The 26,240-nt window shown below is 38.1% G+C and overlaps 3 protein-coding genes across 6 annotated transcripts in view; 1 reads left to right on the forward strand and 2 right to left on the reverse strand.

The window, feature by feature from the left end:
• Window positions 1-9,532, forward strand: part of frmd5a (FERM domain containing 5a) — a gene marked incomplete at its 5' end in the record, with an annotated part of 107,947 nt that extends 98,415 nt beyond the window's left edge. For both annotated transcript variants that reach the window (XM_081372669.1, XM_081372670.1), the window contains 2 exons: window positions 72-178; window positions 4,630-9,532. In XM_081372669.1, the coding sequence (XP_081228795.1) occupies window positions 72-178; window positions 4,630-5,222 (700 nt within the window). In that variant the 3' untranslated portion in view covers window positions 5,223-9,532. The remainder of the gene's footprint in view (window positions 1-71; window positions 179-4,629) is intronic.
• On the reverse strand, window positions 98-20,811 carry blm (BLM RecQ like helicase). 3 transcript variants are annotated; one of them, XM_081372668.1, is made up of 23 exons: window positions 20,731-20,811; window positions 20,328-20,615; window positions 19,689-19,749; window positions 19,010-19,607; window positions 18,763-18,880; window positions 18,544-18,647; window positions 18,336-18,456; window positions 17,320-18,068; window positions 17,042-17,218; window positions 16,584-16,702; window positions 16,393-16,506; window positions 16,214-16,312; window positions 15,893-16,041; window positions 15,232-15,338; window positions 14,994-15,154; window positions 14,648-14,843; window positions 14,176-14,366; window positions 13,796-13,940; window positions 13,471-13,670; window positions 13,159-13,354; window positions 12,833-12,955; window positions 10,028-10,235; window positions 9,638-9,927 (listed from the first exon to the last, which is right to left on the reverse strand). In XM_081372668.1, exons 2-23 carry the CDS (start codon window positions 20,420-20,422, stop codon window positions 9,738-9,740), a joined length of 4,221 nt encoding a protein of 1,406 aa, XP_081228794.1. In that variant the 5' UTR covers window positions 20,423-20,615; window positions 20,731-20,811; the 3' UTR covers window positions 9,638-9,737. The 3 variants fall into 3 exon arrangements, with proteins under 3 accessions (XP_081228793.1, XP_081228794.1, XP_081228792.1); XM_081372667.1 differs by adding an exon at window positions 98-222 and having other exon boundaries at window positions 9,709-9,927; window positions 19,010-19,749; window positions 20,328-20,751; XM_081372666.1 differs by having other exon boundaries at window positions 19,010-19,749.
• Window positions 20,812-21,122: 311 nt separating this feature from the next.
• On the reverse strand, window positions 21,123-26,240 carry ctsh (cathepsin H). Its single transcript, XM_081372593.1, has 12 exons — window positions 25,874-26,240; window positions 25,574-25,605; window positions 25,344-25,449; window positions 25,181-25,251; window positions 24,993-25,097; window positions 24,830-24,916; window positions 22,807-22,862; window positions 22,589-22,670; window positions 22,444-22,512; window positions 22,259-22,365; window positions 21,834-21,959; window positions 21,123-21,679 (listed from the first exon to the last, which is right to left on the reverse strand). The coding sequence occupies exons 1-12, from the start codon at window positions 25,986-25,988 to the stop codon at window positions 21,604-21,606; spliced, it is 1,032 nt and encodes a 343-aa protein (XP_081228719.1). The 5' UTR covers window positions 25,989-26,240; the 3' UTR covers window positions 21,123-21,603.

Genomic DNA, 26,240 nt, shown 5'->3' on the forward strand with positions numbered 1-26,240 from the left:
TAGTTGTAGGACATACTGTAATATGATAAATGGGGGTGTTGATGCAGTACTGTATGTGTATGTGGTCACAGGGCTGGCCTGGTGCCCAGCAGAAGCTGTCCATCCATCACACATGGGCCACGGCTGAGCAGTGTCCCGCGCACCCGCCGGAGAGCCGTACACATATCCATCATGGAAGGTGAGAGTCCAGTTCAGCCCCATTAACATGAGTTCAGCTCTACGCTGAAAACACACGCAGAGCGCTAAATGTCAAATCACTTAATGGTTTGTAAGAACATTAAAATGCTGTAGGAAATAGCCAACCTATAGATAAATATATAAAGGGCAATTCAAGACATCAAGACAATTTATAGGTACTCAGTCAAGGAAACTTAAAGATTTCTAATGAAAGTGAATGTATGTAATATGTTTTTGCAGCTTAGATATTTGGATCTGTGCGGCAACATATTTTTTTAGCATGTATAAATGTACTGTATGTGTGTAATAAAAATATATTCATTAAAAGAAAACTTATTTTCGTTTTATTTTTTGTATTTAAATAAATTACTTTCATTATTTACAATTTATTTATTTTTATATAGTTTAATTATATATATATTTTGTACCTTATGCGTGTGTGTGTTTATAAAAGGATATGTATTTATGTACAATAAGATTTATTTTTTTGTTTTATTTTTATTTTTATATTTAAAAAAATGAATGAATATAATATTATTTTATTTACATTTTTATTTTTTATAATTTTTTATTATACATTTTTACCTGATATGTTTATGTATCTGTGTGTGTTTATACATTTCAAAAATGTGTAAAATTTTATGAAAAATTCACAAATATACTCTGACAAGTTTATAAATATTTACAAATATACAAAATATTTTAACATTTTTATCTTAATATTTTATAAATAATTTATATAATTTGACATTATTATTTTTTTTTAATTAATTACACATTTTTATGTGTGTGTGAGTGTATATATATATATATATATATATATATATATGCACATGCGTATACACAAGAGTTGAAAAGTTGAGCGCATGCAGTAATATGAGGCTGGACCAGTCTCGCTTAGAGGACTGGAGATGCAGGTGCTTCTGTCAGTCACAGAACTCTATTTCTGTGCCAGCTGTGTACAGTCAGTACTAACACTTCCCTGTGGCACCAGCTGTGCCATCGTGTCCCACCCATCAAAGGCTTACCGGTGTCCTCTGCCCACCCCTTTATTCTGGGTCTCATCTATTGAGCCTGACTGTTAGACTAGCATCACAACACAGCACTGCCCACTCTTAACATGAGTACATAGACGAAGTGCAGTCTAGTCCCTGCTCGCTGTATCCTCTCTGGAACTGCAAAAAGACCATCTTAAGATGTTTGTGAAGAGCTCTTGTCTGCAGTGCGAACGTTTCAAAGAGCTTGGAGGATAAAGTCAACTGTCCTACATGTGCTGACTGTGAGTCTTCAAGGAGTATTAATACCCTCGTCTGAAAATAGACAGGGCCTTTCTCGCCATTTAAGTCACTGGCTGAGGGAGGGAGGAGGTGAGAGGTCTGGGTGGGGTACGATTCGCCACCGTTTACCAGCACAGCCAAGCCTTTACCCAGCAGCCCACGGTGGAAAGAGGGCACCGGTTACAGGGTTTCTACTTGTTCACACGCTCCCTGAAGAAGTACGCCGGTTGCAGACGTTCGCTTTTCGGAGATAAACATGGTGAAGTGCCTAATCCGCATCACCACGCGGGTGAACGTCCACCTGCGCATGATCAACCACTGCTATCGGGATGTAAAGGTTCGGGTGCTGAGTTTGGGGCCTCGAATGCTGGGAAAGGCCCTTGGTGTGCTGCCCCTTTACCCGGCACTCACGGGGCAGCAGGACCAGCTGCGGGCATCACCTTTACCCATGACTTCACCGTCTTATGCAGTGCCCGCCTCAGCTATAGGTAAAGTCTAATGTGTTTTTGTTTGGGCACCAGATGCTTGATTGGTTGTTAAAATAGATTTTTCTGAAGGTCTTTTCAGTAAGATATATTGTATTTCTGCTTTGTTATGATGAAATTGGTTTAGGTGGGTTAGAATAGAAAGGCAGGTAATGGAGTTTGTTTTGGTGTTGCTGCAGTGTTTTTCTGTTTTCAGCATAAAAACGCTTTAATTATGTAGAACATACAGTACCATTCAAAAGTTTGGGGTCGGTACTGCTTTTATAGAGCAAGGATGCAATAAATTGAAGAATTTGAATAATATATATATTTTTTAGCACCAAATTAGCATATTAGAATTATTTCTGAACTCTAAAGTGACTCTGAAGACCTGAAATGACACTGACTGACACTGAAAATTCAGCTTTGCCATCACAGGAATAAATTGCGTTTAAATGTATTAAAATGGAAAACAGTTATGTTAAACTAATAATATTTTAGACTTCAAAAACATTTTAAAAAATCATACCGCCCCCAAACCTTTGAACAATAGAGGACATTTTAAATAAACAGTTACTTGTCTATAAATTGTTTAACTATTCATAGTCTTTTTGGATTGTGAACAGTCAATCAATGAGATGTGTGGATTGAAGGGACTCTACATTACTCATTAACAGAAGCTGCTCTCTTCTCAAGAAAAGGCTCATGTGTCCCGATCATAATACACAGAGCATGTTAAAAGTTTGGGTGTTCATTAATTCAATCCACTAATCCACAGTCTAGTCTGTTACTGTTACTAAAGAACTGCAGGAGTTGCAGAAGTGTATAGCATAATGTGTGGAGGACTGCACACTAAAACTGAAATCTCATTCCAGCGGTGAATTGTGTTAAAAGGAGGATGATAATACAGAGTAGCCTTCTACAAGAAGACATTGACTCAATACAGAAGTAATTCAGCAACTGAACTGCTTTCACAGGAGAAATTGTGCTCTCAGTCCAGACATCAATTCTGTTGCTACTGAAGAGAGTGATTAACTTAAATAATACATTAGATATATTAACTGAAGAGTTAAAAAAGTTCAAACCGTTTTAAAGAAAAATAGTCCAGGATTTCTTTAAACTAGTGCTAATGGAAGCTTTTACTGCAAAAGAAGATTTAACGGTCAGTTAGTTATTGCAAGGTTCACATTTTTTGTTTAAACAACATATTGGCAAAAACAAAGTAGATTGTGTTTGTGTTTGGTTGAAGAGGCTTGCACATTTTTATGAATTATTAATGCAGAAGTACAGGTAAATACAAAGGCTTCACAAGCTTTTTTCTTGCAGCCGTATGCTTATAATTCAAGTAAAATCAAGCAAAACTCGCAGATGTGCGCAGGGTGTGTAATATTGTGAATGAGAGGCCTTTGGTTGAGCTGTAAAATGTCGCATCGTCAAGAAATGAAATCCTAATCCTTTCACATCAGAATAGAGATGTAACGTATCTGCAGTGACACGCTCCAGAATCTAATGCTCAGCAAAAGCTTGCATGTTTCTCTACTTTGAGGAAAAGGGTATGCGAGGACTGAAGCACGAGGATTTATGGGAGATTTGTTGCGTCCTCACTTTGTGGTCTCTGAGGTCGCTTACTGTGACGAATCCTCTTAACATAAGTGTTAAAGTTATGTTTAAGAACAGAAATATACTTCCACTCTTAGTTAGCTTCTGTATATCATGTAATGGGCTTCAATCTGCCGTTTAAAGCCTTTCTAAGTTAGTAGCAATTGAAGACCGTGTGCTATATATGCATCTGCATGTAGTATTGCGAGGTCTAGTCCTTTTGATTTGCCATGTGTTGCTAATTATTACAGCGCCTCAGTAAGTTGGCTGTTTGCCTGTCAATACTGTACATGTGATTCCCAGTGCCTTGCAGTACAGTGTCTATCAGTGCAAACAAGCTGGGAAATGTCTTTTCACATTAGCGCTCTGGTCTGCGATTTAGTATCTAGGTCTGTCACCTGCATGAGACCCTTCTAATATTCCCCATCAAGCCGTATGCACACCGTGTCACCCAATATTTTTCATATTGTTATGTAATGTTTAATTGTATATTCAACATACTTCTTATTTAACACATATACGATGTAGCATTGGCAGCCTATGCATTGTAAGTCTTGACATTCAATGTTAAAGTTGGCATGAGAAGATTTTCACCCTATCTATTTTGTAAACGTATCTTATGGCATTTTCCCACCTGACTTGTTTGTTTCGGAGCCTGGCACGTTGCAACTGACGCTGGTAGGTCACGTGACAGTAACAACATGGCGGATGTAGTATGTCCGAATTCCATTCATGCTACCCATATTCATACTATATATAACTTACTTTTTTAACGGTCGCAAGGTGAATTCAAATTCAAATGTAGTACCTACTTAGTGTTACGTTGAGTCTGAAATCACATACTGTCTGTGTCTACACTGGACGCGACAAATCCTTTTGTTCTTCATGTCAGAAGTAGTGTGAGTCTTGAAGTGTGTCAGAAATAGAACGGGGCATCAGTTTACTGTCGGGAATTTGTCGTGTAGACAGCATCACTGATTATAATGGGTTATATCTGCTTTGCACCGCTTGCACCTGGTGTAGACCCTGTGACAGAAATCACTTTTTAGAATTTCTGAATCATTAAGTTGCCCTTTTGTCTCTCTTTTATCTTTCCCCTTCCTACTGTCCAGGTCTGGAATCCTTGCGGGACAGCGCTCACTCCACTCCAGTGCGCTCCGTGTCCCACGGCGACTCCTTCATGTCACGTTCGCGCAGCCACATGATGGACTCCGGCGACGGGACGGCGGTCATCTCCGACGAGACCTACAGTCCCTCCGACAGCGTTCTGCCCACACCGGTGGCCGAGCACAGCCTGGAGCTGGCAGTCTCACGCCAGATCAACGGCGCCCCCTGCAGCATCGAGGAGGAGAAAGAGTCGGAGGCGGGGACGCCCAGCGTGGGAGACCTGGCCGAGTTAGGAGCGGACGGTAGGGCGACAGGCCCCTTGAAGGGCGCAGGCGGGGAGGCCACGCTCAGCGAGACGGAACAGGTGAATAAGTTTGTTTTAAGTGTACTCCGTCTGCTCCTTGTGACCATTGGACTCCTCTTTGTCTTGCTCCTCCTCCTCATCATCCTCACTGAGTCCGACCTTGACATTGCATTTTTACGTGATATCCGCCAGACCCCCGAGTTTGAGCAGTTCCATTACGAATACTTTTGTCCCCTCAGACGGTGGTTTGCCTGCAAGCTCCGCTGGGTGGGCGGGCTGCTCATTAACAAGTGAAAATGAGGCACTAAAGCTCGTAAAGCCTCCCTTGTTGGGGTCGAGAAGACGCTAAACACGTGGAGAGAGAGAGAGAGAGCGAGAGAGAGAGAGCGAGCGAGAGGCGGAGGGCACCGACCTGTCCCATGAACCCAGCTTCTTTCATGACACTCCTGCTGATACACGGTGGACCACCAGGCCCACAGCTCCTCTTCTCTTCCACTTTTAGTTCTTTCTCCCCCACCCATTTTTACACCTTTATTTTTTCTTCTTTTTTTACAAAGACATTTTTTTGGTTTCCTTTTTTTGGATTTCAGGTCATTTCAGGTATTTTATTTTTACAAAAAAAGGGAAAAAAATAAACAAACAAAACTTAATTCAAAGACTTTAGAAGATTATATTGTTCCTTAAATAGGGAATATGAAATATTTTGTTGCAACAAGAAAATGTTGCTTTCATTTATATTTATTTTACAATAAAAATGATTAAAGTCTTATTAAAGAATGTGGTGCGTTAAGTCTAGAGAGACGGCAAGTTGGTTCAGTATAGTGGGTTTGGAGAGCGTGAGAACGTGGAAAACCAATGCTTTTCTGAGTTTATGCATAATTCATGTCCATCCGTCATTTAACTCTTAGTAATTTCCTGAAGGCTGCTATAATCGACCACACCGACGATCAGATCAGCAGAGGGTTATATGTAAGGTAAGAATGTGCAAGTTATTTTGAAAGTGAGACCTGAGGAAAGACTTGAAATGATGTTATTTGAATAAAATTGATGGGTACACTTGAGTTCTGTATTTGGTGGCTTGAGACTTAGGGTGTCAAATACGTTTTAGGAATATAATTGTGTTTAGGCGGTAGCAAGCTGTGAAGTAGAAATCATTTTAAAAAGGTTCTTTCTTATGGATACAGACAAATTAATTGGTATAAATTGTGTTCTGTTGCGTGACCCAATAGTGTCGATATATGTTAAAGAAGTTATCATGACTGATTTAAAAGCAACTAGCACCCATAGATCCAGTCTAGCTACAGTAGATGTGCAATACTGTAAGGGTTTGATTTTTAAGAAATAAGTACTTTTTTTTCATAAGTATGTGCATTTGCTTTATTATTATAATTTTTCATCCCGAGTCTTTCTCAATAGAAAGAAATCCCATTGTATAAAGTTTTTTTTTAATTCCATATCAGCCTTGCTCTTAAGTTTGTATTTTGTGGATATCATGCTATGATTATTCTTAATTACAATAACAATGCTGTACTTTTTGTACAAAAAGTAGTTAGTTTCCTAATATATCAACAGTTTTTCCATGTATATTTTAACAGAAACTGAAATGTTATTTTGTTATTGAAAATTAAATTATACCTTTTTTAGCTCTGTGTTTCAGATGAGGTCTAGAATCTATGGCGTTTCCGTCAAGGGAGCCACGAGAAAGATTTTTATCCACATCCACAATCCATTTCCAACTTAACCAGTAATGAGTAAACCATCCCAGCGCTTTGTAAATTGGTAAAGGCCCAGCATTTGAACAATACTGATCGCTTTATACACAGTTTACCCAAAAGACTCTGTATGTTTGTGTGTGTGTGTGTGTGTGTGTGTGTGCGCGCTCATATTTGAACAATTTATGTTTTTGGCAATATGTACTAGAAGGCCAGGTTTAGTCTTTAGTACACTATGTCCTGATTAGCCTATAGTATTTATTTAAAGACAAACGATTCTTCCAGTGGCATGTCAGTAGGGCAGGGGTTTTATTTTACCGTACACTATCTATCTCTTCCCCTTTGAAACTGCTACTGAATTTGAGAAAGCGGAAAATAGAGGAAGTGAATAGAAAACACAGACAGAGCGGACTTATTTTTGTGTACAGCGAAAAAGAGACAACAGCCAGTGGTAATTACCATAGTAAGGGGGATGTTTTAGATCTTACATTGGTATTCTCACTACGATAAATTACAATAATTGCAGCTTTTGAATATAGCATTAGTTTGTGGCAGCTCACAAGCTTGGCTTTACTAGTGCAGTTATTTTAAATGAACATGCTTCGATCCACTAATCACAATGCTGTTCTGAGGCCAGAATCACTAATGGTGCTAGTGAACAAAAAGGATGGCTGAGATGTGTTTTAGGAAGTGGCTGACTGTAATATGTCTTTATAACCATTTCATATAACTGCTGTCTTCCACTGACTACAGGAGCTGAAACATGCAAACATGAGGTGCATGGAAAACTGTAGCAGAAATGGCTGAAACCGCTAACACATGGAAGAGAGAGCCATTGGAGTTATGCATGTCTCTAACCTTGAGAAGCATTCATGCATGCATTTAGAGCATCTCTGATGTGCCAAGCGTTGTGGTGGCTTAAGTCCATTTATATTTTTGTAGAACCTGATTGAACAGCTGTTTTTCCCAGTACAGTAATACAATGATCTTGCTCTGGTTGGTATCTGCATGCCATTGATGATCGGTTTTATTGATTCATATCGATAAATTGATTTTGGTTAGAAAAAAAAAAAAACTTGCTTTGAAGGCCAGTAATGGTTTTGAAAAAGAAGATAATTGAAGATTTGATCGGATTTTACTCATTGACAGCATTATGTAGCCTCGGTGGTCAGTCCTGCATGGCAGCACCATTCAATAAGCAATAACCTGAATTATTTAAATTCATATTTTTGGTGGTTTTTGTGCTGTTGTGTAGCAAGTCAGACTACCTGATGTTTTCTAAGGAGCTGGGAATGAATCCATTTCGTTTGAGTTAGACGCAAAATTGCGATTTTAACTAAAAAGCTCATTTTATATGACGTTTATCGCCCAAATTTGCTACATTTTATACTCATCGTGAGCACTCGTCATCTTGTTTGGATCCTGAACCGACGGTGTGCCGTTGTTCTGAAGTTTTACGCTTCTCTTTGTCCTTAGAATCCTATTGCACAAACTAGCGCGGACTCCTTCCTGGTCTCGTAGATCAAGGGCAGTTGCTACACAAGGAGTCCTTGTGAACTTCTACTTTATACTTTTGTCTCTAGACAGTTTTCCTGTACTGTATGGAATGGGCAGGTTTGACTGTGATGAATGCAAGGGTCCAGTAAAGGACAATTGTCGGCTAAATTGGTTCATCATTTCTGTTTACTAACTGGGTTTTTTCACAAGGTCCCTTGATGGACTTTGTATCAAAGTATTTTTATGCTTCTTAGTATGCAAGTGTACGCATAGACACTTGCAGTGACACTTATAAAATGAAAAGGAGTTCTTTCAGGAGTAATGCTGTACACCGCAGATAAAGCACTTCACTGGCTTAAAATATACCTTGACAGCATGTACAAAATGTTACGGCTTCAAGCGATCCCGATCAGCCTATTAAAGATGGTGATTTTAATGTTCAAGATCTGTTATTGTCGGCTACAGCTGTTAGATTCTGGTTTACAGTTGTGAAATCGTACTGACTGGCAGCTGCTCTTTAAGAGTTTGAGTTTTAGAGATTAGAGCTCATTCCAAGTAAGGTCAGAATGTCCTCCATGTTCATTAAGGAGATGTTAGAGGTAATTTAATGAACCGCTCGCATTAGACAGCAGTTGTGTGATCTCTCAGATCGACTAGGTTTAGTTCTGAAATCATTCTACCAGGAACTTTAAATTTCGTCATCATCAGAATGAATGCTCCTTACATGCTTGCATACAAATTCCCAAATTATTTGGTAAAATCTGACTTCACCTGAACCGTAGCTTTAAGATCCACTATGGCGCCGAGATCCAGTAAAGATCAGAGGTGGCAACATGCTTCGTTTACTGTACTGTGCTTTTGTCACTTTGCCAGCCCCCACAGTCCCTTCAACAGATATGCATATACACGCACATTTGTTTATGCATAGATGTGTCTGTGGGTGTTTTTCTGTAATCTGCATCTTTTCTGTTTGGGACTAGAGGTCGCTGTTTAGTTCCTTAATATATGAATATTGAAATACATACAAAATTTATGTGCCAAATGCAGTTCCTGTTAAGTCAGATTCATTCCAAAATCATCTTTGTACTGTAGGAAACCTTCCATGAAAATGGTATAAGAAATTGTTTCGCTGGTAGTCCCTTGTAACTGGTGCCATGGAAATATTCAAACTTGAAATAAACATTCAAAAGTGTTTGAGATATCTTGTGGTTTATAGTTCTGGATGTATAATTAATCAGATGGCTTATAGATATTCAAGTAATTCCACTTTTTACCACACCAATGTTAAAATAGGACTATTTCCATTAATAAAACGGCATCACTGGTTTCACTGGCATTTCCCCCTAAAATATATTTTTGAAAATGCATTGCAGATGAAACTGACCTCACATATATCAACCCATAAGAGATCATGGGGCAATAGTAAGGTTTTATTTTTTTGTTTTTTTAAATGAAGCACAGGAATTCATATTTAATTTAATTACAACTAAAATGCATATAGACCACAAAACAAAATATTTATTAAAAATCTGTGTATAAAATGTATACAAATATTAACAAACTGAATTTACTTGATATCCCCAGTGGAAAAACTCTGTTTCTAGATGTGAGAGAATGCTGGTTTGAGGAATGGACGGGCAGCAGTCTGGGGGGTGGGCAAAGCCATGAAGCCGGGCCTCTTCGCTGCTGGGACTGACGGAGAGGGCCTGGAACCCCTGCCTGCACTCCGGCTCCCACCCCTGTATCCTCCTCTTCCTCCTCTTGATGAAGACCAGTTATTGCTGTATCCACTACAATAAGGGTGGAAAGAGGTAGTTAATTTGGTTTCATATAGCTGATATGGAAGTCTACACAATCCAACAATGCTTCTGCTGTAATAAACATACTGACCCTTTAGTGGAGGAGTTCTGGTCGCTGGAACCCTTCCTTCTTTTGGGTTTTCTGGAGTAAGACCCTTGCTTTCTCTTTGCTCCTCGTCCAGAGTTGCTTCTGAAATAGGTTGATGTGATGTCACCTTCACCTTCACCGTCATCATCATCTTCATTCTGATGGCCTCTTGCTGTGTCAATCCATCCTGAACTCTCGGCCTGCGCCTCAGCTGCAGAGGGAGTGTGAGAACATCATGTCTCTCCAGCTACTTTATAGGTTGCTGTTTCGAGCTAGCTGATATATGATCTGCTTCGCAAAGCAAGTTTATAGGCAGAACTATCCAAATCAAAACTCCAGAACTATCCAAATCAAAACTCTGTGCCTCATCTCTGGTCATCTGTGATATTATATTAAATAATTTGTACTGGTCTTGTACTAAGGTAAATTACATTATGATGAAATATAGATATGTAGGAGGCTAATAATATCGGCCAGGAAAATCAGAGGACGTCTTGGATTTGAAACTTTATACCACCTTAAAGGGATAGTTCACCCAAAAATGAAAATTCTGTCATTAATTACTCGCCCTCATGTCGTTCCAAACCTGTAAGACTTTCGTTCATCTTTGGAACACATTAAAGATCTTTTTGATGAAATCTGAGAGACTTCTGTCCTTCCATTGACAGCTACGCAACTGACACTTTGATGTTACAAAAAGAGAGTTTAAAACTAATCCATATGAATTGAGCTGGTTTAATCCAAATTTTCTGAAGAGACTTGATCGCTTTATATGATGAACAGATTGAATTTAGGCTTTTATTCGCATATAAACGTTCATCAACTCACACATCAGCTATGATTAGGGCTGTCCCTGACTAAAGATTTTTCTAGTCGACTAGTAGCCACTCATTTAAGCCATTAACCAACTAGTCGGAAGTTTATGATAGTATTAATTACTTAATATATACTTGGGGTTGGGGAGTGGCATCGGAAAATAATTTCAGGGATGAGAAAGAATATTATATGTAACATTGTTCTACATTACAGAGAAAAACTAAACCATAAGAGTGAGCAATTAAAATATGAATTAAGCGTGCACACATATCTTGCTGCAGCGGACCGGCAAAAGTAATGAAAATGAATGTGTCAGAAAAACAGTATGGAGACTGTCTGAACATTTTAACAATTTATTAATAAACCAATGTCGGCTGCAAAGATGAAGTTGAAGACGCCGACTCATCACCTCTATAGTACAGTGGATCCGCCTTTAGTGAGGAATGCATGTTAAGCTAAGCATGCCGTAAGCACGGTACTAATTTAGCTTCCAGACTCACTCCCTTGGATATTCGCCTAATAATAGCACACATTTATTTAGGTTAACGTTTGAGAAAGTGGCCATGTAGAGAGGCTACTACTAGCATGTTTCAAATGATAAGCCATATCTGAGGTCAATGACTGTTAACGATCTGTCTGTCATGGACTGCGTGACTGTCAATTCCTGTGAAGTTTTTTTTTGTGACTAACAGACTAATTAAAATTTGGTCGACTGACCCTCTTCTTGTCAACTAACGTTAGGTTGAACGTTAGTCAACCATTAGGGGGAAGCTCTAGATCCGTTAAAGGTGCAGTGTGTGATTTTTAGCGGCATCTAGTGGTGAAGTTACGAATCGCAACCATCAAAAGTTACGGTGGCCGACAGGAGATGGCCGACTGAGACAGCAGAGAGTAGTCAGTTAAGCAATGAGGTTTCTTTACAAAGATAAATTAAAAAATTATGTTAACTTTATTATTCAGTAAAATTATGTTATTGCGAATATTATTGTTACTTGTTCATCATTGTGTCAGTGTTTTATTCGCTGCCTTTATCTAGCTTCTTTGCATGCAGAACAACATAGTGACGAAACACGTTTGTCCGTTTAGGGCCACTGTAGAAACATGTTGGCGCAAAATGGTGCATTTCAAATATAAGGGGACCCGCAGTGTATGTAGATAGAAATGGCTCATTAAAACATAACGGTAGAAGATGTTCAGTAATTAAATAACGGTAATAAAAACATAACGGTTCATTAAGTAAGGTCTTTATACATCACTGAAAACATAATTATGTATATTATATTGCATTTCTGTCTACAGATCCTCCTAAATATGACACAATGCACCAACGGAAGTTCAAGCATATTTGCTTTACGTGCAAGAACCAATGAGGTTCATTCTCGAGTTACGTAGCACGTTTGAGCTTTCGCAAAAACCAATGAGTTTTGTTTTCACACATCAAGTACGGTTGAGCTTACATTCAATCTGTTCATCATATAAAGCAATCGAGTCTCTTCAGAAAGGTTTACCTCAACCAATCGATTCATGGATTCATTTTACAATCTCTTTGAAGCGACAAAGTGGTAGCTGCGTAACTGTCAATGGAGGGATTTAAGGTACAGCTACATTAGCAAAAAAAAGTCCATTGTCAATAGTGTAACAATCTACTGTATGAAGCACAGCTCACAAAGTCATCACTTTCAAACCAAGCAGCTTTCTGTTGAAATCAGGTGACCAACTTGGCCCTGAGACAAAATTCTTGTGTGGATTCCAATTGAAATGATTGGACTTCTACCTTTGTTTGGTGAATTTTCACGGCAATGTGACCGCACATTAAGAAAGATGCATATTTGCATTCACCTCAGTTTTTGTATGTGATCATCCATTTAGGTTACTAGTCTCTAAATCAAGGTTCAGGCTAGAAAGGATTATTGTAACATAGTGTGTCAAGGAAAGCGTTCATCTTGGGGATATAATCTATATGTAGATGAGTGTGTGTTGTCAGACCCTCACCAGGCAGCTGCCACTCGGCGTACTTCTGCAGCAGTTCAATAACCTCAGCGCCATACTTCTCCAGTTTGTCTTCGGTCACACCGTCAATCTGCAACAGCACCTCCGGATCAGCCGAGAGGGTCTCTGCACAGAAACACATCACAATTCATTTAACACAGAGCAAATGTGCTGTGAAGATGGAAGGGGATTAATTGCTTTGGGTTAATGAAGTGTTTCAGTAACACTATGTAAATCTGCTTGTCGTAAATGTGCTGAAAGTTGTATATATATTTGTGTGTTTATATACTATTTACACATTCCATTATATATTATGAAACTTTGCTAACCAGCAATCTTTTTGAGCGTGGCTGTGGAGAAAATGTTGTAGTAATGAATGCCGAAGACTTTGCCCAACTTCTTGCACAGATCATTGAGTTCCTGCAGACACTTTTTAACCATCTCTTCTCTCTTAGACACATTCTCAGTCACAGAGGCTTTGTGCTTTCTGATGCTGGATGCACTCTCAGTCTCAAGAAATTCAACCTGCAATGGAGTATAGTCATTATTACAGATTTTGCATAGAGCATACCACATTAGTATTGAGCATAAAAAGCAGTGTCTCAGGAGAAAATAATATATTATAATATGAATAGTCTCACCTGCATGCAGCCATTCAGTACAGTCATAGCTTTAGGCCCTGCAGAGATATAGGCCACTGCCTGCCCGTTGACAGTGATGTACAGGTCCTCCATCAGAACACTATCCAGCACCAGTTTCTTAAAGAGCCTCTCAGCATTGTGTTTGGAATATGCCGCTCCTACCCCAAACATTCCGGACTGGATCCGAGCGGTTTTGGAGCCTGTCGCACAGGGATATTCTTATTGAGACCTAGATCAGCCGCCCTGACAGGCATTAAATCTCAAGCACTGTATGAGGCAAAGGATATTCATAGTTATATTCGCACTATCATTTGTGACTTCTTACCCAGAAATATCTCGACCAGCATGTTGAGGGTAAGCCTGTTCTGCTGGGCGGATTTGCCATATCGGTTTCCAACCTTCTCACAGTTCTCCTGCACAAACCTCGCAATCTTCTTCACATCATCGGTGACATTTCTTGATTTATATTTCTGGAGGTAAGTATTAAGATGCATGAATTTGCATTTGTATCTGTAATTAATTCATAATGGCTTATTCAAAATGTTCATGCTCTGAAGTAAATAATTAGTCGATTAACTTGTTTGGTAAGCAAACGAAATTCAATTAGCAATGGATGTGTACAATTATACAGTTTATTATTAAGCATAGCATTACATTTGTATAATGAAAGCTGTAAAGAATGAACTGATTTGATGATGGTCTTACATGTGGTCTGGCACAATTGTCACAGATGACCTCAGGATGCTCTTTACAGAAGCTTGTATTAAACGTGTGCTCGCCAAAGTAAGCCAGCAACTGGATCCTCCTGCACTCGGCCAGATTCTCACAGAAATGCACCATGCTGTGAAGGTTGTTGATGTGGGTGGCCTTGGATTGCTGGTTGCCATCTTTATCCACTGCAATTATATTAACTGTTATGTAGGCCACGCTCACACAGACAGGTTAACGACTGTATAATAGTGTCTGGATTTTAGTATTCCACATCCATGTTTTGAACATCTTCATTATGTGAAGCACCCTAAAACATGTCATTTTACTGCACAACAAATTTAGTTCTGTTGTGTTTCTATGTCTTGCTTAGTTTGAATACTTTAGTGTTATAAGTGATTGTTATGATTAAGCCATCAATATTTATATCCTAGCTGCAATGCAAGAGTACACAAAAGCTAGTACATACTAGCAATGAGTCTCTTGATCCGGATAACATCAGTGTAGGAATAGAAGAGGACGCAGTGGGAAATCTCTCCATCTCGACCAGCTCTGCCTGATTCCTGGTAGTAACCCTCCATTGACTTGGGCAGACTGGCATGGATCACATAACGCACATCAGGCTTATCGATACCCATGCCAAATGCAATGGTGGCGCACATAACCTAAAAACAAAAGATGAATTGTTTAAAAATAAATAGTGGTATTTGTGGGAACATAAATACAAAAACACAACATTTCAGCTCAAAAGAGCTGGTCCATGTTTTAAAGTAGCAGTCCTTTTGGTTCAAAATTGTAAGAACTGGGTGCCTCACCTGGCAGCCATCCTGGTTGATCCATTTGTTCTGGACATATTCCCTGTCACTGTCACTCAGGCCAGCGTGATAAGCCTGCGCTGCAATCCCAGCCCTCTGAAGACTGTCAGCCAGAGTGTCGCAGTCATTACGAGACAAACAGTACACAATCCCCGAGTCACCTACACACACAGTCAACATGGTTTACAGGGATGAAAAATGATGAGCTAAAGACTGATTTAATCTGGACAGCACTCACGTGGGTAATATTTCTTAATCCACTGAATGCATTCCTCACCGACCTTCTTGGGCTTTTTTGGCAAAACGGAGTATTTGAGATTGTGCCTGTTAAAGCTCATTGTGAATCTGTGAAAACATTATCAATGTATATATGTGTATCAAAGCATACATATATCTTATACATACACTACTGTTTGTAAAAGTCTGCAGATTTTTTTAAATGTTTTTGAGATTCGTAGTACTTCTATTAATATTGGAAACATATTGGTTATGCTGCTTATTTTTGTGAAAACTGTGATACATTTTTTCAGGATTCTCTGAACAGCATTTATTTGAGATAGAAATGTACATTATAAATGTAAATGTCTTTACTGTCTCTTTTGATCAAATTAATGTGTCATTGCTTACTAAAAGTTCATTTGTACTGAGCCCAAACTTTTTAGTGGTCCCCTCCCCTGAGAGGACGATCACTTGACCTTTTAATTAATATGTGAAAATGTTACTTTGCGAAGTATTTTTGACGGAATGTGAGCTTCAAAATAATAGTATATCCATTCCATATTAAAATCAATGTCTAACGTCAGTAACATTAATCAGAATACAATGTCCTACATTATAAATTATTTTACAAATACATGAAATGGCAGAAAATGTGAGGAATTGCATGCAAGACGACTTACACCTGAGGACGAGTCATTGCTAGCTGGTTAAGAATGTCTTTCTGAACTCTAGGAGTAGCTGTGGCTGTCAGTGCCATTATAGGAACCTTGGGAAACATCCGCCTGAGCTCATGCAAGCGCTTGTAGTCTGGCCTGAAATCATGACCCCACTAAGGGAGAAATAGATCTATTTTACAATGTTTGTATGGATGGTGCCACACTATTGATTAAGATTTGTACAAAAAAGTACATTTTGTAAACGAAGACATTCTTAACTAAATTATTAAAATCACAGTTTTTTCACTGTTCTTGTTGCACTGTACAATTTATAAACAAGCTTACCTGACTGACGCAATGGGCCTCATCAATGACTAAGCGAGCCAGCAAACCTCTTTCAAACAGATTCTGAAGTGCACTAATCATTCGTCCACTTGCACACACCTGAGAACAATAGCACCACATTTCAACGGTGGTTAACATGCATGCAAAATTGCAACACACTTGTCTGGCTTGAAACTCACCTTCTCAGGAGTGGCATAAATCAGTTTGATGGTGGGATCCTTCCTAGACAGCTGCATATAGATCTGCGCAGCCTCACTATCTTTTTTATCCCCTGATAAACTAGTTGCACAAATCTATAACACAAAACTGCACAGTAAGCATCTGTTTCAAGTCGAGAAAATCATTGTGCATACGGAAAAGAAGGACTTACATCTAATGTAGTGAGTTTTTGGACCTGGTCAACAATGAGAGACCGTAGAGGAGAGATGACTACAGTCACCCCAGCAGAGATACAAGCAGGAAGCTGATAGCAAAGACTTTTACCACCACCTGAAAAGGAGTTGTGAAACTTTTCATCATTAGAAAACACTTAAAAAATATTTATGGTATTTTAAAGAAACACAGAAAGAAAAAGGACAGCACAATGATTTAACACATACACACATTATATATATATATATATATATATATATATATATATATATATATATATATATATATATATATATGTGTGTGTGTGTGTGTAAAATCATTAATATAATGTATACAGCTAATAAATATAATATAGTTGTAGTCAAGACATAGTGAGCTGGGATTTCTAGTCTAACCTCAAAATAAACAAGCTATACAAGTCATAATGACTTTGTTGCTATAATGCTTGTAACGAACCTGTAGGCATCAGTACAAACGTGTCTTCTCCTAACAGTGCAGCATTAATGGCCTCCAGCTGATTGAAGCGGAACTGATGCAGCCCAAACTTCTTATGGAAAATCTTCATCATCTCTGCGCTATGAGGAAAGCCGAAGCCTCTAAAGCGGTCATGAGCTGGGTTTCTATACACAGGCTCTGCAGATCAAGACATACACTTGTATCAGAAAACTGCTCATTTCATGGGCCTCTAATAATATGATCTAAATGGTAAGGGATATTCCATTACTTAAACTCACCAGGGTCAGGTGTTTTGGCAGGTTTTGGTGCTGTAGGTGTGACTGTCTTTCTCTCCAACGGTTTTGAAGGCCCTCCCTCCCACACTGATGGTGTTTTTGCACCAGAGCTGTCTCTTGATGCCAAGACGCTTGAAGGTTCTTCATAATAATCTGGAATGTCAGTCTCGTCAAAATCATCAATGTCAAAGTCATCAATGTCAAAGTCATCAACTGGCTCTGTGTCTGCTCGAGAAGTGTTGGGTACTGCAGTGTTGGTTTCAACACTGCTCTCTGCATGGCTCTTGCCTGAATCCACTCTCTTGGGGGAATAAAACAGGCCATTTTGGTCTACATCCACAGTCTGATTGTTTGCTTCATTGAAGGACAACCTTGAGTAGCACTTATCGGTCTTTGACTCAGATTTGCTTACAGCTGGACTTGACCTGTTTAAGATGTCCCCACTAGTTGCTGTTTTTGAGGACCAGTTAGGATTCCAGGAACCACCAGGGGTTTCAACACCACTGATGACGCAGTCGGAGTCCTCAAATACGGAGTCATTACGCAGAAACATGTCGGAGGAATTGAACTTACGACTCAGAAAGTCTGTTTTGACACCTCCTCCCTTTTCTGATGTCATTGGGGTCATCGATGATGACAGACTAGAGGGTGTGACTACAAAACTGTGTCTGTTCAGCAGACTAGAATATGGAGTTGCTGATCGGGCTAAATGAGATGCTGTGTATGGTGCACCATTAGCAAGAATCCTTTTCCTGTGGTAAAGACAGTGTAATGGAGAGTTATTACCGGTTATACTGTCACACACAGTAATGGCATCTATCACTTACTGTATAGTGATAGAAAAGTATTCAATTAACAGCACACTCGCATAATTGGAACAATTATTTTAACATTAAAAAAAAAGTTTTGCAATGATTCTTTTTGGCAATTTTTTTTTTTTAATTAAACTAAAAATAAGGCAGTACAACAAATTCAACCAAATATTATAACTCAGCAAAAGGCCACCTTTATTGCTTTACCTGTGTGCTCTCTGCAGTAATAGCTCTGTACCGCTGGTCAGTGCTATGAGCTCATGCTCTGGAATAGTGTCCACTAGACAACAAATAGACTCCATAATACTAAAGAGAGCATCATCCGTTCCTAAATCACAAACACATGTACATTAGACACAGTACATCCATTCATATCCAACTTTTAGATCACAAAGCAATCCTGCACGAGTGATACCTTTTAAGTCTTTGGCAGGTTTATCCAAGGGTGCTGCTGACAGGCTTGAAGCAGATTCGTGAGGTAGTACATTTTTGTCAGCATGGGTAACAGAGTCAGGTGACCTATAAAACAAAAGAGTTTTGAGAAATTAAATGTAAAAATGAAAAGGAAAGTGTCAGATGTGTAGTTAACAATAAAAAAAATTGCTAAATTAATTTATCAATGAAAGCATGTTACCTTTTCTCCAAGGGACTCATCTCCTCAGGAACAGGCGAGGGTGGGATGAAATCCTCATAATTTTCATAAACGTTGTCGTTCTCACTGTCATCAACATCTATGATGTTTGTCTTGGTAGCTGCAATTCAAATACTGCTAATAAATTTCCTTGTGAGCTTCATATTTATATCCAAACACACCAAGCTTTTGGTAAATTTGGTAAAGACTTTAAAAAAAAAAATCACTAATAAAATTGAGGTGCACTAACTTGTCACACACTTGAAATCCTCCTGGTTTTTGACAGGTGAAATACAGTCGATGATTTCTTCATCCTCAGTGTCACTCAGTAATGCCTTTTGCTGGACTGATTTATGTCTTTTGCCTTTTTTAATGGGTGATTCCTCTGTCTCGATCTCAGCAGGCTCTGTGCTGACTCCATTAGCCGCTGACAGGACGTCCTTTGGGGCAGTTATGGTTTCTGTAGCGTGTGAACCTCTGTGTAATGTAGTCTCGTCACTCTTGCCACAAGAGGAGTTTGGGGATGTGTTCTGGTCTGATACACTTGGCTTTTGTGTAGAGGTCCCTGCAACTGGGGACACTACTCTTCCCTTGACTGGGGTTTCAAAATCATCCAAATCATCCCATTCATTGAAGGAAAGTTGAGAGAGGTCACTCTTAAATTCACCAACAGTTTGATCATCAGTAGAATCCTTAGGCAAGGCTGCAGATTTTGGCAAAGCCTTAATGGTAGATTGTACAAGAGGTGTTTTGTTCACAGCAAACGGGTTGGCCAATGGATTAACAATAAATGTCTTCACCCTGCTGGGTGCTGTGAAGAAGTTGACTTTCGGCGCTACTCTTTCAGGCTTTTGTGGAAATGTCACAGGAGTTTTGGTTACTTCACAGCTGCGGAGAACATTCACACTCCTGTTTGCTAAGACAGTTACCTTTTGAGGAACGTCCACTTTGGAGATGCCTGATGAAGACTTCTTTTTGAAGCAAAACCCCCTGAACAGAGGAATTTTGACACATTAGACACACAAGTAACTAGCTAAACATATAGGATGTTGTTATGGTCAGCTCACTTTCATTAGTATAAAGCATTTGGTAAAACGTATTTATTTTACAGTGTCGTTGTTACACGTTACATGCAATTACTTTAGTGATAACTATAATTTATGCATAATTACATGCAACTAACCCTATAGTAAGTATATGTAGTAACATATTATTACTCAGTACTTGAATGCATAATTGCACTGTAACACTTACACTTTAAAATAAAGTGTAACTACTAAGCATTTCTGAAAACATATTGTCCAAAAGAAGCTACAATATAAAGAGAAAAGTATATTACTTTGAGGATGCTTATTTACTAATCAACTCCTTTCTGTCTATCTACATATCTGTCTACCCATTTATCTCTCTATCTAGAAGTCTGTTTATCCATCTATCTCTCAAATTGTCTACCCATATCTATCTACATGTCAAGACTTTCTGGCTGTCAATGTTTTCTGTGCATAACGTCATCATTATGTGCACAAATATCTACCTATCTATCTATGGATATATAGTAATGTTCTTACCCAGGCTTTGTTTTGAGCAGTGACAGTTTGTTCTGTGCAGCATTATTGTGTCGGTCCAGTTGCTCCTTTAGGTTGTTTTGAGGAAGACTCGGCATCGTGTGTGCATTTAAATGAACTTTAAATCCTCAGTAGTTCATGTATATGGCATTTAATCAACTCCACAAACAAACACCCGTAAATAAAAACAGGGATGCTCCGTTAGAGTTAATGCGAGATTACAACCTTCGGTTAATTAGCACAAAAACACTCACAACGCAATTGTTCCTCTCTTTCTGTCATCGTATGGACCTTAAAACCACAAACCGACACAAAATTCCTTTATAATCACCACCACCAAACATGAAAGTTTGATATTCTTATACATACAAAACAAATGAGCGCCACACAACATCCCCATACACACCGCTGAAAGGAAGCCTCGCGCATCCCGCGTATTCGATTCTGGCGCTCTGATTGGACAGCTGGTAGGAACATCACTTCCTCTAAGCGGCGCTCGTAACATCTAGCAAAATATTATTTTTCAGTACTTTCAGCAACATTTTCTCTTTTATTAATTTCTCCTTTATTATTTTTGTTCAGTGTTGTTTTAATCTTGTCTCAACAATAGACTGTAAAAAATAGGTCTCAATGTAAACAACTGCTTCCTCTCTGGTGCACGTTGTGTAGCTCAAACATTAGGTGTGGATTTAGATCGCCACTTACTGGCTTGCTGTGTAATTGCACACTATTTGAATATTTATAAATTTAATATTTTATATTTGAATATAACATAATGTAGTGTAGTCTCACAACCTTCGGTTATCAGAAAACATTTATTAAAGTCATTTTAATTAACTAAAATTTTAATACAAGAGGGTGGCAGTACTCGGAGTGGCAGTGTCTCATGCATTTTTAAACTTTTATTTGTTTTAATCTTTTTAAGTTTTAGTCAATAGATGAACACCATTATGCTGATAAGAAATCTATAAACACACACACAAATCCCTGAGAAAATATTTATTTCAGTACAATAATTTTGGTTGCTAACATGAGCATTATAAAATCTTGATTTTAACAAATTAAACAAATCAATGAGCATATTAATAGTGTGAGTGTCAGTTAATGTTTTAAATTAATGTGAACATATAGTTGAATACTTATTTACTGACAGCTGATACAGACTATTATATCTCATCAATGAAGATGTTGTCCATTGTGTATAAAATGATTTCGTGTGAGAGTGAAATATAATAACTCATCTCCCTTTTCATGGTAAAAGTATATAATTGTCAGTTATTTACACCAAAGGTAAAGGATAGGATGAGCACGCAGCAAGTCCACACATGTTCTTCCCCCTCTCGATGTAGAAATATCTGTATGGGGGAAAATAATATTAGTTAATTAAAATAATTATGGGAGGACAACTTGCTCAAGTGTTCATTTATAATCTCAATGTTATTTTTCAACCTCACAGTAGCATAACATTTAAGGAAATCTCCTTTATTTGATAAAGTCCTGCAAACAGACCCGTTAATTCCCCAGCTGGTTCCCCAGGAGTTCTTCACTATCCAGTACGGAGTGTCGTCCTCCTGAGCATAACCCACAGCAAGCACTGCATGGTTCACCATGTCAGTAGTGTTGTGACACACATTGCTGTAAAATAGTCATAGCATATTACAGAAACTGCCATAAATAAATACAGTATAAAATTATATTTATGATAGTGCTGTCAGATCGATAAATTGCGATTAATCGCATTTAACATAAACATTTGTGTGTGTATGCATACACACACATTATGAATAATTACAAACTTTTCTGTTGCATGAGATTAGTCACGATTAATCAATTTGACAGCGCTAATTTATTATAATTAAAAATATTTTTATTTTAAGTAGTGTTTTCTTTTATAATGTTAGCCTATATGTTTAAGGCATATATTTCGTCCCTACCTGGAATATATTCCATCTTTGTAGTGCATGAAATCATTTGTCACCTCGTATGCAAAGCTGACAGGGTTCAACCTGGCCACAGCATCCACCATTCCCATTTCATCGTACTAAAAACAGAAATTTGCAGTTAGAGCGAAGATGTGCAACTTAATTCATATTTGCATATGGACCATGACTTACTGTACCTTTGTGATGTTTACAACATCCTTCACAAAAGCAGCAGCCAGCTGTGGTTTGAATCTACATTCACCGTCCTACGAGCAAGTAAGAGGAAATGTCACGTCTTTATAAGTTAAAACAATAGGTAAAACAATAGGTAAGAGTCCTCACCTTAGCCGTGTAGGGGTAATCATCTTCTGTCATGAGACCTTTGTTGTACATGATGTACTCAAAGGCTTGACTTGGGAGGCCACTAAAAAGCATGTGACAGGAGTAAAATGTTGTTTACACAATTTTACAGTCGAGATTTAACTCCTAGAACCATAAAATAAAACCCAACACAATCTGAATCTATGGCTTTTGAAATAAGATGCATTTATTTAACTCACCCTTTGCAGCCATGATTGTTGAAAGCGCCTGCACAATCCACAAGCTGCTGCTCTGCCTTTAAAACAATGCACAAAGAGGTTAATAACCTGATGTTTTACACTTCTGGTCAAACGTTTGGAATAATTCAGATTTTTTTAATGTTTTTGACAGAAGCCAAATTTATTTGATTAAAAAATAATAGTAATACTGTCAAATATGATTATAATTTAAAAGAACAGTTTTCTATTTAAAATGGAATTTATTCCTGTGATGGCCAAGCTTCAGTGTCACATGATCCTTCAAAAATCATTCTAATATGCTCAGTTATTATCAATTATTATCGATGATCAGTAATTAATAATAGTTCTTATTATTATCAATGTTGAAAACAGTTTTGCTGCATAATAATAATAATTTTGTGGAAACCATGATACATTTTTTTTAGGATTCTTTAATGAATCCTGACAGAGGTACTACTTATCGGTTCAAAAAACCACCCACAAAACCTCTCACAATACAACTTTAACATAGTAGGATGTCCTGTTACTTCATCCTCTACAGTAAAAGACCTGGGTGTTATATTAGACTGCAACCTGTCTTTTGAAAATCATATTTCATATGTTACAAGAACAGCCTTTTTCCACCTTAGAAACATTGCTAAGCTACGTAATATGCTATCAGTTTCTGACGCAGAAAAGTTAGTTCATGCATTCATGACCTCGAGACTAGATTACTGTAATGCGTTATTAGCCGGTTGTCCTGCATCCTTAATAAACAAGCTACAGTTAGTCCAAAATGCCGCCGCTAGAGTTCTAACTAGATCAAGAAAATATGATCATATAACACCGATTTTATCATCCCTACATTGGTTACCTATAAAGTCCCGTATTAATTACAAGGTATTGCTACTGACTTATAAAGCCCTAAACGGCTTAGCTCCAGTCTATTTAACCGATCTTCTATCGCCCTATAATCCATCGCGCTCTTTAAGATCACTAAATTCGAGGCTTTTGGTCATACCTAGGATATCCAGATCCACCAAAGGAGGGAGAGCATTTTCACATTTAGCACCAAAACTCTGGAATAGTCTTCCGGATACTGTTCGTTGCTCAGACTCACTCTCCCAGTTTAAAACTAGATTAAAGACGCATCTCTTCAGCCAGGCATTCATATAATACTTTTAATCCTACAGTTAAATCCGACCTCTAGTTCATAAACGCCAGAGGAGAACTGGCCCCCGACTGAGCCCGGGTTCTCCCAAGGTTTTTTTTTTTCTCCATTAGGTCACCTGATGGAGTTTTTCGGTTCCTTGCCACTGTTGCCTTTGGCTTGCTCAGTTGGGGATATTTGGGGATATTTAATTGAATTAATCAATCAACGATACTATTGATCAGCATTACCGAACGTAGACGTTCCACTAGAAACAAACATTGATGTATTGTTCTAATTTATTACTGTGAAGCTGCTTTGATACAACCTGTGTTGTGAAAAGCGCTATATAAATAAACTTGACTTGACTTGACTTGAATAGAAAGTTAAAAAGAACAGCATGCATTTGAAACAGAAATCTTTTGTAACATTATAAATGTCTTTTTACCGTGATTTTTGGATCATTTTAATGCATCCTTGCTAAAGAAAAGTTTTCATTTTTGTTTATTTTTTTAAATCACTTTTGAATGGTAGTGTTTCACGGTTTCCATGAAAATATTAAGCATCAAAAACTAAAATATTAGAATGATTTCTGAAGGATCATGTGACACTGAAGACTGGAGTAATGATTGCCATCACAGAAATAAAAATACATTTTAAAATATGTTAAAATGGAAAAAAATGCAATAATATTTCACAATATTACTGTATTTTTGATCAAATCAATGCAAATGCAGCATTGGTGAGCATAAGAGACTTCTTTCAAAAACATATTTCAAACTTTAGACTGGTAGTGTATATTACAGTCACAGTAATTATTGCATGTTGGTACTAAATAAAGTAATAATACATTACTACTAATCTAATGATAAATTAAAATCAACATTTACATACTAGTTGTAGGAGTTTCCCTGTGGCAATAGCAGTGACGGACTCTAGACAGCCTGTGGTGGAGAAAGTCCAGCAGCTTCCGCAAGGTCCCTGAAACAGTGTCACTGATTAAGAACCACCAATATTATAGTTTCAGAGGCTTATTAGGGCAAGATCAGCATGATACCTGATTCTTGACATCCGTTACATAGTGTCCTTTGTTTCTCCAGTCAATCATATCAGGATAAGGACCATTACTGCTCAGATGATTCCCTCTAGTGGCTGAGCAGTTCTGTCAGGTTGTAAAAATGTTCATGAATTGTGGTACTTTCCTACTTCCTCATTGATCACGAGAGGCGGTCAAAAATAATATACCTGAGGCTCTGTCAGGAGATAGGACTTCTTAAATTCAGCAAAGGTCATGTCTGAAAACTGGTTCAGTCCCACTGTAAAGTGCAGAGAAATAATATGTGATTTGAATGTGTTTTCATAACCTAAACATGAAAGTTTTCATAACATTCTGTAATGTCAGTCATACTTGAAAACTTGTGGTTTCCAGCATTATGCTGCTCAATCTTCTTCTTGTTTTCCAAGAATATCTGCAGCCGCTGGTAATATTCATTTATCTCATATTTTTTATTATACTGCGAAATTAAAAAGAATAAAAGGGGTCATTTTTCTCCCTCTTCCACTTCCTTCCTTTAGTGCCGCCTTACATTTCCTTGTGAGGCGACATGAACAAACAATTAGAAAACAATTGATTCTTACCTGAGACAGCCATGATTTGAAAAGAAACTCATCTGCAACAAATAATTATATTTTTTATTTTGGTGATGCACACAACAGGTCAATACATTTTTCCCTTCACCATTTGTATTTTAATCCACTACTTTTTCAATTGCTTTATTATATATATGCCTATATCACTTTAACTATTGTCTGTTCTATACTTTGAAAGTCATGAACGTGTTGTGTATCTGTTACGACAAATAGTCAAAAGCGAAAGTACGACGCAGCGGCACAAGTTAGAAAAAAAGCTCAAAGTCAAAGGCTGGTTTGATATCTTACCTTCCTCAGTGTGCAAAGGCACTGTGTGTACCTGATAGAGAACCGCAAACAGCACCAACAAAATCAACCTGTTCATCTTCACCCCTGCGAGCAACTCATACAGTAACACAAGCATTTGAATCGCTTATGTATCACATTCTCATCACATGACTCCTACACGAGGGAGGGCTTTATTGTCCTCAGAGCTTCGGGTTAAAGGCGCAATATTCAATATTCTTTTGCTAATTAAACGTTTTACACAAAGAAATTAACAGCATTTTTAGTTTTAGATATATCAGTTTAATGAAGTGCACAAGCTGTTTTATCCTAGCTAGGCTAACGTTACATGGAGCGGGTCGCCCCCTCAGTTCTGCATCACATGACCAGT

The sequence above is a fragment of the Scardinius erythrophthalmus genome (genome assembly GCF_964197995.2).
Source record: "Scardinius erythrophthalmus genome assembly, chromosome: 8".
In the NCBI taxonomy this organism is placed as follows: Eukaryota; Metazoa; Chordata; class Actinopteri; order Cypriniformes; family Leuciscidae; genus Scardinius; species Scardinius erythrophthalmus.